The 13,027-nt window shown below is 48.0% G+C and overlaps 1 protein-coding gene across 3 annotated transcripts in view; it reads right to left on the bottom strand.

Annotated features, from left to right (window-relative positions):
* SEPTIN12 (septin 12) overlaps nt 1–13,027 on the bottom strand; it is a 77,005-nt gene that overhangs the window by 23,305 nt on the left and 40,673 nt on the right. For all 3 annotated transcript variants that reach the window (XM_020808595.3, XM_020808596.3, XM_072982739.2), the window contains 2 exons: nt 7,019–7,207; nt 577–702 (listed from right to left, as the gene is read on the bottom strand). In XM_020808595.3, the coding sequence (XP_020664254.3) occupies nt 577–702; nt 7,019–7,207 (315 nt within the window). The remainder of the gene's footprint in view (nt 1–576; nt 703–7,018; nt 7,208–13,027) is intronic.

Below are 13,027 nucleotides of genomic sequence, written 5' to 3'. Positions count from 1 at the left end.
GAACAGAGACGGGTCCGCGCTGAATTCAAGTGCATGCTTTTTCAACGATGTTTTAAATGAGGTTTTTTCGCTGTGCGGTGATTGGTTCCCTGCTTCAGGAACCGATTTTCGCTTTACGACGATCAGCAAACAGCTGATCGTCGGGTTTCCAAATGGCTGCCGGCTGAAGAAAATGCCCCCCCCCTGCTGTTTTCTAGGATGGATTCCTCACTTTACAGGCACCGAACCTGGCCAATGTAGGGAGGATCTTCGCTGGACAAGCAGGTATTCAGTCCATTGGAACGCATTGAGCGGTTTTCAATGTGTTTCAATAGTTTTTTTTTTATTTCATTTGACGACGTTTTCGCTCTACAGCGATTTTGCTGGAACGAATAAATGTCGTCAAGCGGGGCACCACTGTAACCTAATAAGTGAGAGAAACAAGAGAACGGCATGTGGCGTCAGGCGAGGAAGGGTGGGGAAACGCCCACAGGAGATGGGGCTGGAAAGAAACATGGTGGCAGAAGAGGTTCTCCTTCAGAGGAAGGAAAGACCACGGATTTCCCCACCACCCTGTCTCACTCCTAGAAATCTTACCGTGGGTGACCGAGAGTAGCTGCACTGTCTTCGGGATGCGCTCCTCGTAGCCAGGGTACGATTTCCGGCTGATCTTGGATTTGAAGAGTGTGTTCACCATGGTGGACTTGCCCAGCCCGCTCTGTCCTGGAAGGGAGAAGGACAGAGAGTGAAGGATTGGCTGAAGCCACCTCTGCTAACATCTGGGAAAAGGGCCGGTGAAATAACCCACCACCTTTCCATGGCAGTGAAGACATGGGGGAGGCCGTATTGTGCTCTTCACAAAGAACAGCTTTTTCTCTGAGGGGTTTATCCAAAGAGGGTATCCACACCACCAGTATCTGCTGATTTACTTAAAAGAAAAATCCTAGAAATATAGATTTCTAACGATAAAGTTACCAGACCTGGCTACCAGAGGGTGCCAGAGACCATACTATGTAGAGCGTTCGCCATGCGCTGTCATCCACATTTTCCACCGTCCGTGGTACGGCTTGAAACCGATTCCCCCATGGATACAGGGGTCCGACTGTATCTCACAGCTTTGTTGCGAGGAGGAAATGAGAAGCGAGCACACTCCACTTGGAATTCCTTGAAGGAAGCTGAAGATACAGTAGATCAGCCGTTCCCAACCTTGGGTCTCCAGATGTTCTTGAACTCAAAGCCTTCACCACTCGCTGGGCTGGCTGGGATTTTTGGGAGGAGTAGTCCAAGAACATCTGGGGACCCAAGGTTGGGAACCATTGAGGGAGACGATTCTGAGATTTAAATGAACAAGACCTGGATCACACCAATTTGGGCAAATGTTGGCGTGACATCACATACTGGAAAGCTCCTTCAGGTGGGAAGACTAGAACCGTCCCCCCCCCCTCAGCTTCATCCCAGAAGACCCATTTTATGCATATTAGGATTCCACTATTGACACCGGCTGTGTGGGGCTATTGACGGTGACAAGATATAGAACGACCACAGTGATTTAACACCAAGGAAACAAAGGCATAGGTTGACTGAAATCCAGTCGTAAGTTGCAACCAGCGTAGGTCCGTTGATTCAGTAGAACTTACAGAGGTGTTGACTCACCAAATCCCCACTGATTCAATGAGTCTACTCTAGTTGTGATGTACCACTGACGTTCAGTCCCAGAGCCATAGGAGAGATGGATGGACATTTTTCCAGAGGGCTATCTTTTCTGCTTCAGAGGTTGATCTTGGTTTCTTGGGAAGAAAGCCGTCCAGGAATTTTCTCGGCCAGCTTCGGCAACCCTAGTAGGGCACCTCAAATGCGATCAATACTCCTTAACGTCCAGTCTGGAAAAACGCTTTGTCTTCTCCCCACTTCTGCGTGGGTGAACTAGGCCTTGCTAGAGGCTGGAAGACCTTCTCAGGAGCAGGGGATCATCTTCCCACAGAGAAAAATATCTGCGTCCCCCCCTCACCATCAATCACAAGAATCCCAGGGGGGGAAATTAGCTGCTTATTCTGTTCTAATCCAAGTTGTTGCTCTGTTTGCTTGACAGCGCCTTGAAATCCTTCGGCTTCAGCTGGCCCAGAACAGAGGAGGTGTGGATCTCATAAACGCTCCTTGGGCCCTTTTCAGATCTTTCTCCTTCGGGATATTAACTTCTCCTCACCTTTGGCCCCACCTGCGTCAAGGGGACAGTCGCTGGGGGGCGAAGAGCAGGAAGGGATGGGCAGGCAGTGGGTGGGAAGAGCAAACCTGCTAAAGCCAAGAGGAAGAGAAATATATATATTTTTAAGAAAGAATGGAATGGAACGGGACCATTCTGGATGGAAGCTCATGGCAGTGTTACTCCTGGAAGTATGTGGAACAGAAGCACTGTGTTTCCCACGAGGTGAAGATTATAATACCTCCATTACAGTAAAGAAATATGAAAGGGGGGGGGGAACGATTCATTTGAAATGTGGTGCTGGAGATGAGCTTTGCAGATACAGTGGTGCCTCGCTAGACGATGATAATCCATTCCACTGAAATCGCTGTCTAGCGAAAAGCAAATCGTCATCTAGCGAAAATCGGTTTGCGAAGCAGGGACAAAACATTGTCCAGTGAAACCCCCCCATAGGAATCACTGTTTTGAGAATCGCTATAGCGATCGCAAAAAGTCAATGTCTAGCGAAAAAACTGTCACGCGGGGTAACTGTCTAGCGAGGCACCACTGTACCCCAGACTGTCATAAAGATGAACCAGCAGGTCCCAGATCAAATCCAGCCCGAACTCTCTCTGGAGGCAAAAAGTGTTGAAACTGAGGCTGCCCTACTTTGGGCACATCCTGAGAAGGCGGGATTCTCTGGAAAAGACACTAACGTTGGGAAAGGTTGAAAGCAGCAGGAAAAGAGGAAGACCAAACACGAGATGGATTAATTCCCTAAAAGAAGCCACAGGCTTGAGTTTGCAAGAGCTGAGCAGGGCCGTGTGGAAGACCGGACATTTTGGAGAGGGCTCATTCACGGGGTTGGCATAGGTCGGAGGTGAATTGATGGCACATAACAACCCCACCTCCCATTATGCTTATTCTCTTGTGCCAACGTCTGCGAGTGTAGAAATTCGCCCGTTTGTGGACAAAGGCAGAATTATTTGAAACAGAATGGGAGGCAACTCTTCGTTTTATTGCCTACGAAGGGTCACGTGGAGCCCTGAAGCTTGCCGACTTGGAAATGATCTCAAGTTGCTCATTTTACTTACGTCATAAATGAAATGTTATTAGCGATTTACAACTGAAGAGGGAGGGAGCAGCGTGGAAACCATGACCCGGGCCATTCGTTGGTCCAGACTGAGATCTTTGTTTAAGAGGCAAAAAAAACAAAACAGTGTTGTTGTTTTTAAAAAGGGGGAGAAACCAAACCGTTCTGGGCCTCTCTTTGCCTCTTCCTTGTTGGCTTCAAACTTTCCCCCAAAGACATCTTATCTGGTTTGAAGGGGTTTTTCCTCTCCCTGTTACAAGCACCTCCACCCCATAACCCCCCCAACCTATTACACCCTTTTAAGTTCAAAAACTTCACCACGTATATAGGTGTGTGTCTGTGTGCGTGGATGGATTGAAACCAGATGTTCAGCTTCTCCAAAAGGTCAAAATGTTGCAGCTGGGATTCCATTCCCCCCTTTCCTGGCTTGCAAAGATCTAAAAAAAAAAAAAAAAAACAGAGCATTCGCCGGATTCTGTTGGCAGTGCAGGAAGGATCCGGAGGGTGGCCGTTCCAGGCGTCCTGTGGCCCAGTTTGGAGAAATCAAAACCCGACTGGGTGAAGAGAAGGTTCCTTTTGAGAGTCAGGGTAGGACCCGTGGTTCCATCCTTCCCAAGGTGACACAGACTCTTTCAGTGTGGTCCATGGGGGTGGAGGAAAGGGCCTTTAGATTCCCAGGGATGGGCAGGGTTCATTTCCTGCATCCGACTTTTACACCCATGTCGCTCCAAACCTCAGTACATCCCTTTGGAGGCTCGTAGAAAAGGGCAAACAAAAGATGCCATAAGTATAGAGTAGGACCCCCATATCCACGGTTCCAAGGCCCCCACCCTGTGGATGTTGGAAAAGGCAGATTATAATGAACAATATTTTAATAGCAAACCTGATACACAGCATGGTCTCTGGCTCCCCCGAGAGGCCAGTTCTAGTAATGACATCCTAGAAATGCATTTCTCTAGCCAACACTATACAATGGTGCCTCGCTAGACGATGATAATCTGTTCCACTGAAATCGCTGTTTAGCAAAATCATCGTCTAGCGAAAAGCATTTCCCCACTGGAATGCATAGAAACCTGTTTAATAAGCGTTCCAATAGGGAAGAATTGTCATTATCTAGCGAAGATCAGCCATAGGAAAGCCGCTTTGCGAACTGCCGATCAGCTGTTTAAATAGCTGTCTTGCGAAGCTTAGGTCCCAAAAACACCCGTTTTGCAAGCACAGAGGGAGCTGTCAAAATCGTTGTCCAGCAAAAATCGATTTGCGAAGCAGGGACCAAACATTGTCCAGCGAAATTCCCCCATAGGAATCGCTGTTTAAAAGTCAATGTCTAGCGAAAAAACTGTCATGCGGGGTAACTGTCTAGCGAGGCACCACTGTACATAGCATGGCCTCTGGCTCTCTCTAGTGGCCAGTTCTGGTCACTTCACCTTTAGAAATCTCTATTTCTAGGATTTTTTTTTCTTTTAATATTTTCAGACTGTGAGTAAGTGCATCAGTGGATACTGATCCTGCAGATACGGGGATCCTACTGTATCTAAGATCCACTGCTTCTCCCCAGTCCTGCACCATCAAATTGCTTCAAACGTACGTTGGCCCTAATATGTCCGAGGAGGGATCTGCGCCATTGCAGTTGTCCAGGGAGTGTTCATGACTGATCGTTTGCCCTACTTCTGCTAGGTTATGCAAAAATCATGAAGTTATGATGAAAAAAAATCACATTTTCCACCCCGTTCTGGCTCCAGAGATCTTAGCAGGCTTCACCCCATACACTTCCCAGCTGACGTATGTTTGTAGCTAATAAGGACTAGAAACTTGGAAAAAGAAAAGGTCCCTCCGAAGGTGGGTTCTGTAGCTTTCCTGCGGTTGGAATGAATCCTGGCAAGGGTATCTATCACACAGTCCAGCGTTAGTTTCTTGTGACGAATGCACTCTTTTTTAAAAAAATCTTCCTCCTCTGGGCCAGCCGAAGAGATAACACACATTTGTTCTGAGCTGCAGTGTAAGATGCCTGGGTTTTTTCCCCCTGCCAATCCCCCTCTTCTCTAGGCTCAACGCCCCTTGATGTCTCAAATCCATCTCTTTCGCTGGAAAGCTGTTCATCTTGTAGATAAAATCCTTTGGGGGGAAAAACATCTAGGAAGGGGTCTTGTCTTTGCACCTGTCCTACTGACTCTGCCTGGAGTTGCAAGCTCACCCTGGAGACGGATGGGGCTCCTCGCTTGTTCCTGCCTTTGCTTCGGCCCTTTAAGCATGTCATCCCCTTAATCCTCCTTGCTTCCCCTTCCTGGAGGAGATTTCTGACCCCAAATAAAAACCCTCCTTCTTACATGGGATTACTTTCTGGCATCCCCACCAGGGACGCCAGCTTTTGATCTGGGAAATATTTATTGCCGAACGCATCCGAAGGTCGGGGCTTCAGAGGCGAGCTCTATCCTGGGGCTTTGCCTGAAATTTGGGAGGGGGATGAGGAAAAGGGGGACCTCGGAGGGCTGAGGGTGGGAAAGGGCACGAGGTTGCTAGGAAAGGGATGAGACGTTGGGAGGCAGCTGCGGATTCCCAGAGGAGAAAACGTCACATCTCTCTCTCTCTCTCTCTCTCGGTGAGCAACACTAGAGGAGATGGTTTCGTTTCTTGGGGGCATCTGTTGGCTTAAAGCCCAGTGAGGGACTCCTGTTTCATGTGTGTTGTGGATCTGCTCCGGCTTTTAGTCTGCACTTTAGAGGCGTTCCGTGTCTAAGTCGCACTGGCCATGTGACCATGGAAAGATTGTCTTCGGGCAAAACGCTGGCTCTATGGCTTGAAGAGTGGGATGAGTGCCACCCCCTAGAGTCGGACACGACTGGACAAAAATTGTCAAGGGGAACCTTTACCTTTACCTTTACTTAGAGGCGCTCACCCTGTTATTTAGCCCTTTTCCCCCAAATAGGTTCAGCACTTTTGATAACTCCTATAAAGAGCTGACTAAAACACGGAGTGGATTTGCAGCCACCCCGGGACTGGAGTCACTGGCTGTCGTGGCTTATATCTGAGGCAGTGGACTTGTCCATGAAAGTTCGTGCTGAAATATAGCTGCTGTTTTCTTAGCCCTGGCATCTGTCTGAAATGCCAGTGGTCGGCTCTAGAAGACTCGAGGGCAGGTGACATTGCCCCTGAGCAAGTGCAGAGTGCACTCGGCGACTGGGATAGGGGAGAATTTCTAGCATCGAGGGTGGCAAATCCAGGTTAATGTGAGTCCCTGCACCTTCTATATGATAAGATGGAGGATAGGTGGAAGGGAGAGCCAATATTTCAATTTAGGAAGGGCTGTTTTATAGCAGAGGACCTTGCCAAGTGCCCAAAACACAGCTCAATCCTGCATGTCTACTTGGGAGTAAGCCTCATTTGGACCGCTAGGCTGCACGTGAGTGTATCTGTTCTTTCTAAGCTCCAGGACTCGATCCCAGCTCTGCACCGGCCTCACCCATCTCACATGGGTGAAAATGTAGATGTTGCCCAATCTATTTTGCTGCCTGAGGCTATCCCTACTTCCCAAGTAAAGGCCAAGGACACCTGAGGTCTGCCGAACGAACTGGGCACTAGAGGCAGAAAATCTCAGTGGGGGAAAAATAGAACCTCAGTCAACAAAGCATCTAACTTTCTTCCTTGAGAGCCAGGATCGGGCCACGTCCCTCTGCCTAACATTAGGGCCGGCCCTACTCGGGTGGAGGCCGCTCTGCCTGTGACTTCTCCAAGCCCTTGGACTGGACAGAGGGGGCGCCAGTGCTCACCGACCACCATGATGTTGAATTCAAAGCCATTTTTCATGGTCTTGAGACGCATCTGGTCCAGCACGGCCTCGATCCCCACGTAACCGAAGAGTTCCCGGTCGCCGGTGCTGAGGGCAGGAGCCTCTCGGGAGAGCGGCTCTCGAGCTGGCTGCTCCTCCATGCTCAGCGGCTGAAGCTCCGGCTGATGCTCTGGAAGCGGAAGAGAGACAAGAGAAAAGGAGATTACAGATGGGACAGCGGTTCCTTTCTCCCACCACCCACCACTTCTTCTTCTGCAACGAGACTTCTAAGAGGAGAAGAAAAGGCCACTGTGATTTAGTTCCCCTCTTGTTTGACTTCCTCCAGACAGAGAACTTGGATGGGTTAATGAGAGCACACATAATTTATCCACACATTGTCAAGATGCCATGGACTAAAATGTGTATCGTTGAAAAACTATGCCCAGATCCACTGAGGAAGATGTGGTTGTTGGGTTCAAAGAGTAAATAAATGGAGACCATGAGGGAGAGTAGGAGAACAGGCGCACTGTTTAGGCAAAAAAAAGTTTACACATTCCTTGTTGGGAGGAGGTGTGGGTGGGAGGGATTTTTCTAGGTTGGGGTAACTGTCAATCTATCCATCATTAACCAATTGTTCCCTCCTGCCTCTGAACTCAAAAACAGCTTCGCCTTTCTGCTCAGTGTTCTAACTCTTCTGTTAAAGTATGTTGCTGAAAGCAGTTACGCTTGTCAATTTGCTGTTGATCTGTAAGTAAAGAAATGGTGTTTTTTTAATTCTTTCTGCTGCTAATGTCTCAGAGTGAGTTATTGAGACTGTAAGTGCCAGATGATGAGAAAGGGGGTGGACTACTCTGGGGAACTTAGAGCTATTTTGCTCTGTGAATCCCTGCACTTCCGCTTTGCAGCTAAAAGAATTTAACCAAAAATCAAACCTCTGCAACCTTTCGATGCAGGAGTTTAAAAAAAAACGCCAACAGTCTTGCATCCCTACACTGGGACAGAATGGGAAGAAAAGCCAGATCGAGATTTGCAGAAATGGAATAAAATTGAGAATTCTGGCTTCTGCTAATCCTTTAGCAGTGAGGCAGTCCTCAAGAAAACCACCAGCCTCGTCTTAAGTCTGGGCTTTTATGATGAGCCCTGCGATGGAGCACCTACAGAGCCCCAAATGGCCATCTGTTTACAAAAGGGCATCAAAAATGATAAGCCTGATTCATTAATTGGCCACTTGAAGAAGAGATGCTATCACCCGGATTAGAGGCAGCATGATTCTTGATTAGGGCTTTGCATCCGATTTGCATCTGAAGCTCAAATTTGGATCAATTTGTATGATGTCGGGATTAATCTGGAATGGCCAGATTTGGTTGGAGGGCAAAGCAAGACGAAATTTACAAGTTGATTTGACTCTGGGAGACAAACTGAATCAGACATAGCATCAGTAGTCTCAGAGAGTGGGTATATGGGAGGAATGTTCACTCTGTCTTTGAATTGGGTTTAGCATGTTTGAAATCAGTTGTTTAAGAAGTGACCGCATAACACACATGGAAGCCCAGATTGTTTTGACAGGGGATAGTGTTGTTGTGATGGGAAGCGAGCTGTTTCACTCTTTCGCCAGGCCAGTCATTTATTTTAGTTCGGATGGGAAACTATTCTGAATCATTTTGGCGTGTGTGAACATCTCTGTGGATGTAAATTGTGTCTGAGGGGTTTGCCACTCACCGGCGTGCCTAGTCAATTTCCGCCCCAGCTCACTGTCTCCATCCCTCCCTAGTCAGTTTCACCCCTGGATAGGTGTCTCCCTCCTTCACCAACCTAGTCAGTTTCAGCTCCAGCCTAAGTTTCAGCCCTGTTTTCATTTTTTTCCCTATCTGCCATTCTGTTCTAGCACTATTTCAGTTTGCAAGATTTTTTTTAAAAAAGATCATAACAGCAGTGGTTAGTGGCTGTGAGAGGCAGCCAGCGGGAGGAAGGGAGGGTGCAGAGCTAAGCCTCAAATACACTTAATTAAAAAATCCATTTAACCCCCTCAATCAATATGCAACACAGTTTAAAAACGGACTAAAGGTTATCCCAAGGGGATGCACACACCGACCGAAAACCATGTGGCTACCACATGACTTTAAACTGAATTCAAAAACCCCAATCCCTCACCTGATCTATTTCAACAGTGCAATTGTACTCTCAGATCTTTTTTTAAAAAAGCATATCTTAAAAGGATCTGGCAGCCAAACTTCTCAAGTTAACTGTCCGAAATCTAATCTAATAGATTTATTCCTCTCTTAAGAATCCATCACGCCTCCGATGTTCACATACGTTCCTATCAAGTTTTTAAAATTATAGCTGTTCTGGTTTTCCAACACGCGTCTGTGGGAGGCTTTCCACCAATCAGTCTGCATCCGGGTCAGAAATCAAACTGAAATGGGGGGGGGGGGGAGAAATCGCTGGAGTTTCCAAACTGGGATTCATCCTAAAGCCCTCCAAACCGAATCAGGGACCAGAGCACACCTCTGCTCTTCATTAAAGTTGCACAAGAGCTACAAGCCGGCAGGAGGATTTCAGGAGCTCCTGCCCAAAAAAGGCAATTTTTCCTGGCGCTCTGATTTAATGCATTTCTGAGCCACTAATATTTTAAACAGGTTTAAACCCTGAGCCACCGGACACCGAAATACAGGTTAGCTTCAAACAGACCGTTATCTCTGTTGGGGATTTTACAACCCAACTTGCTGCCTGGAGGAGGTGTGGCTGGAAGGGACCTTTTTCCGGCTAGGGCGACTTGTCAATCTATTCAGCATTAACCAATCATTCCTTTCCAATTCTGAATTCAAAGAGAGCCCCGCCTTTCTGCTCAGTGCTTATCCCCTCTCTAGAGTCTGTTAAAAGTCTGTTGCTGAAAGCAGTCAGGTTTGTCTTTGCTGTCTGATCTGTGCAATCGTAAGTAATGAAACCTTTTATTCTTTCTCATCCTAATCCGGCAGACAGCGAACATACGTCCCTTCTGGGATAACATGAGCCCAGAGGTCATTTATCTGTGCCCCCCCTACTGCAATTTGGACAGGCCATATTGTTAGCCTCCGTGGCCGTGGGAGGCCCCTTCGAACAGCCCGGTGGCCCACAGGTGGCCCACCAAATATGCTTCCAGCCATCCACGAAAGAAAGAAAGCAATGATCTGTTAATCAGGGCACAGGGCAACCTACATAATAACAGAAAGCATTTTGTTTTCTGCTTTGGCAACCATCTTCAATTCTCAAGCAGGGCATTCTTCAATAACTGCATCACAGTTTCCCTTAAAAACAATAACAGGAATTAAAATTGTTCAATACCGGTTAATGTTGCAATCGGGTTGTGCTGATTATGGCCTAGCTGCAACTCCAGCGTGTTGGGCAACGTTCGCTAGGCAGTGAAAGGGAAGACAAAATGCAGAGGCGGGTCTCAGTGCCAGTGGAACTCCTGGCTACTGCAAATTTAATGGTTTTTTTGGAAGGGAGATGCAGCTCACTGTGTGTCCCCCAGGGAGGGAACATTGGTTTCCAGGACTGCCCGTGTGATTTGCTATCATCGACACCAATGGTTCACGACCTTGGGTCCTCAAATGTTCCTGGACTAAAACTCCGAGAAACCTTCGTCACTAGCAATGCTGGCCAGGATTTCGGGGAGTTGTAGTCCAAAAACACCTGGGCGACCCGAGGTCGGAAACCGACGAGGCCAGATGCATCGTCTCCTCACTTAGCACCAAACTCGCTCCCCTTTTCTTCATACGATTGTCGCCTCTTCTGGGATGTGTGTGTGAAGGTTTTGTGCATCCACAGAGGCGGTTCCTGGGAATCAGATCCCTCGTTTTCTAAGATTCTGGGTCGAGAGGGTCACAAACTGAACTGCAAACTAGGGGGGAAAAAATTACGAACTGGGCTGGCTCTTTGTGGTTCGGTTTGTGCAACCCGTTTTGCCAAAAGAAAGAAAGAAAGAAAGAAAGAAAGAAAGAAAGAAAGAAAGAAAGAAAGAAAGAAAGAAAGAAAGAAAGAAAGAAAGAAAGAAAGTCCCAAATGTCTAAATGTGGTTGATTTTTCCCCCGTAGGTAGGTAGGTAGGTAGGTAGGTAGGTAGGTAGGTAGGTAGGTAGGTAGGTAGGTAGGTAGGTGGATGGATGGATGGATGGATGGATGGATGGATGGATGGATGGATGGATGGATGGATGGATGGATGGATGGATAGATAGATAGATAGATAGATAGATAGATAGATAGATAGATAGATAGATAGATAGATAGATAGATAGATAGATAGATAGATAGATAGATTTGCTGCTTGAGACAAAGGGCAAAATCCTGCGTCCGTGTTCCATTCTAAGAGACCGCTGGAGTGGCAGTTCCTAGCCATGGCAATGGGGGAGTGCCACCTGAGGGCAGAAGGGAGACCTACAGGGTGCAAGACATGCCAAGGGGCACACATATTTCTGTGGTTTGTGCAGGGGGGGGAGGCGATTGTGCACCCCCTTGCAACCTGTTTCCACAGAAGCAGACAACGGAGATCCAGCCTGCCTGAGGTTCGTGGTGGGAGAAAATTTCTTCAGCACACGATTTTTTTTCTTTTTAATAAATGCCCCACCCACCCCTCCACCCTCTCCGAGATGGGCAAGGGGCCCGCGCGCTGTCCGTCCCTGGGAGCTGATCCGCAAGCGGGGAGTGAGCCAGAGGCCAAAGGACCCCCTTCACGCCCGTGGCAGCTGGCTGGCTCGCGAGGAGGGGAAGGCAGCCTGCCAGAGGTTTGTCATCTCGAAGGAATAACAGATACGAGCGGCGCCAGTGCGCGCTCCGGCTTCCCTGCGCCGCCTCTCTGGCGGGGGAGCCCTGGTGTCCTCTCCCCCCCCACACCTTAATCCCAGACACGTGTGGCAGCTGCTGGCGGTGACTTCGGGCCAAGGGAACAAGAAATCCTGCACGCACACACACACACACACACACACACACACACATACACACACACACACACACACACCACTGTGTTAGTGCAACCCTTTCTGAGGCTTGGCGCACAGACAGAAAGACAGAAAGTACATCTACTCTCAGATACCTCCAATATATGTTACCTCTAATGTATATGAATGACACATCGATTCCTGACCTTATTGGTTAAGGGGGTTATGGGAACGGTAATCCAGAAAGGTGGGATTTTTTTTCTCTCTCTCCCAAAATCTGTCCTTAGTGTGAACACCTCAGGCTATGGCTAATTGGACTGCCCTGGAGATTGGGAAAGTATGTACAGTGGTGCCTCGCTTAACGAGCACACCGTACAATGATGAAATCGCATAGCGATCCCTTTTTTGGGATCACTAATGCGATCGCTCAACGTTGTTTAGATAGGGCGAAACTCGCTTTGCGAAGATCGGCAAGCGTTTCGCTTACCGATCTTCGCAAAACGAAGCCCGACGATCAGCTGTTCGGCGGACAAAATGGCCACCGGAAGCCCCGAAATGGCCGCGCGCAGCGTTTTCGCGCCCTCGTTAAGTGAGGGGAGGGCGCGAAAATGGCTGCCGGCCATCCTGGAATATCGCTGAAGGGTGAGTTTTCGGCCCATTTGGAACGCATTAAACGATGTTTAATGTGTTCCAATGATTTTTTTTGATCCGTTCAGCGATGTTTCGCTATAGCGAGGCACCACTGTATGTATGTATGTATGTATGTATGTATGTATGTATGTATGTATGTATGTATGTATGTATGTATGTATGCATGCATGCATGCATGCATGCATGTATGCATGCTCGTCTTACAGTCCCTGGTGGAACGGGAGCTGACCTTGCATTTGGTGAGGGGAATTCCGGTATTTTCTTTCTCAGAAAGACAGCCACAAATCCAGAAACGAAATGGGGAAGTATTCAGCAAAAGGAGCATCTGCTACCGCAGGACTCCGGAACAGCTGCTTGTATTTCTGCACAGCAGTTCCTATTTCTCTCCAAACAGAAGTTTTTAAGCTAGCAATAATCATCATAATCCAAACCAACAGACACCTTGAA

This window comes from Pogona vitticeps, chromosome 13 (genome assembly GCF_051106095.1).
Source record: "Pogona vitticeps strain Pit_001003342236 chromosome 13, PviZW2.1, whole genome shotgun sequence".
NCBI lineage: Eukaryota > Metazoa > Chordata > Lepidosauria > Squamata > Agamidae > Pogona > Pogona vitticeps.
The sequence above is the reverse complement of the archived record's forward strand: the minus strand, read 5'-3'. Positions and strand labels throughout refer to the sequence as shown.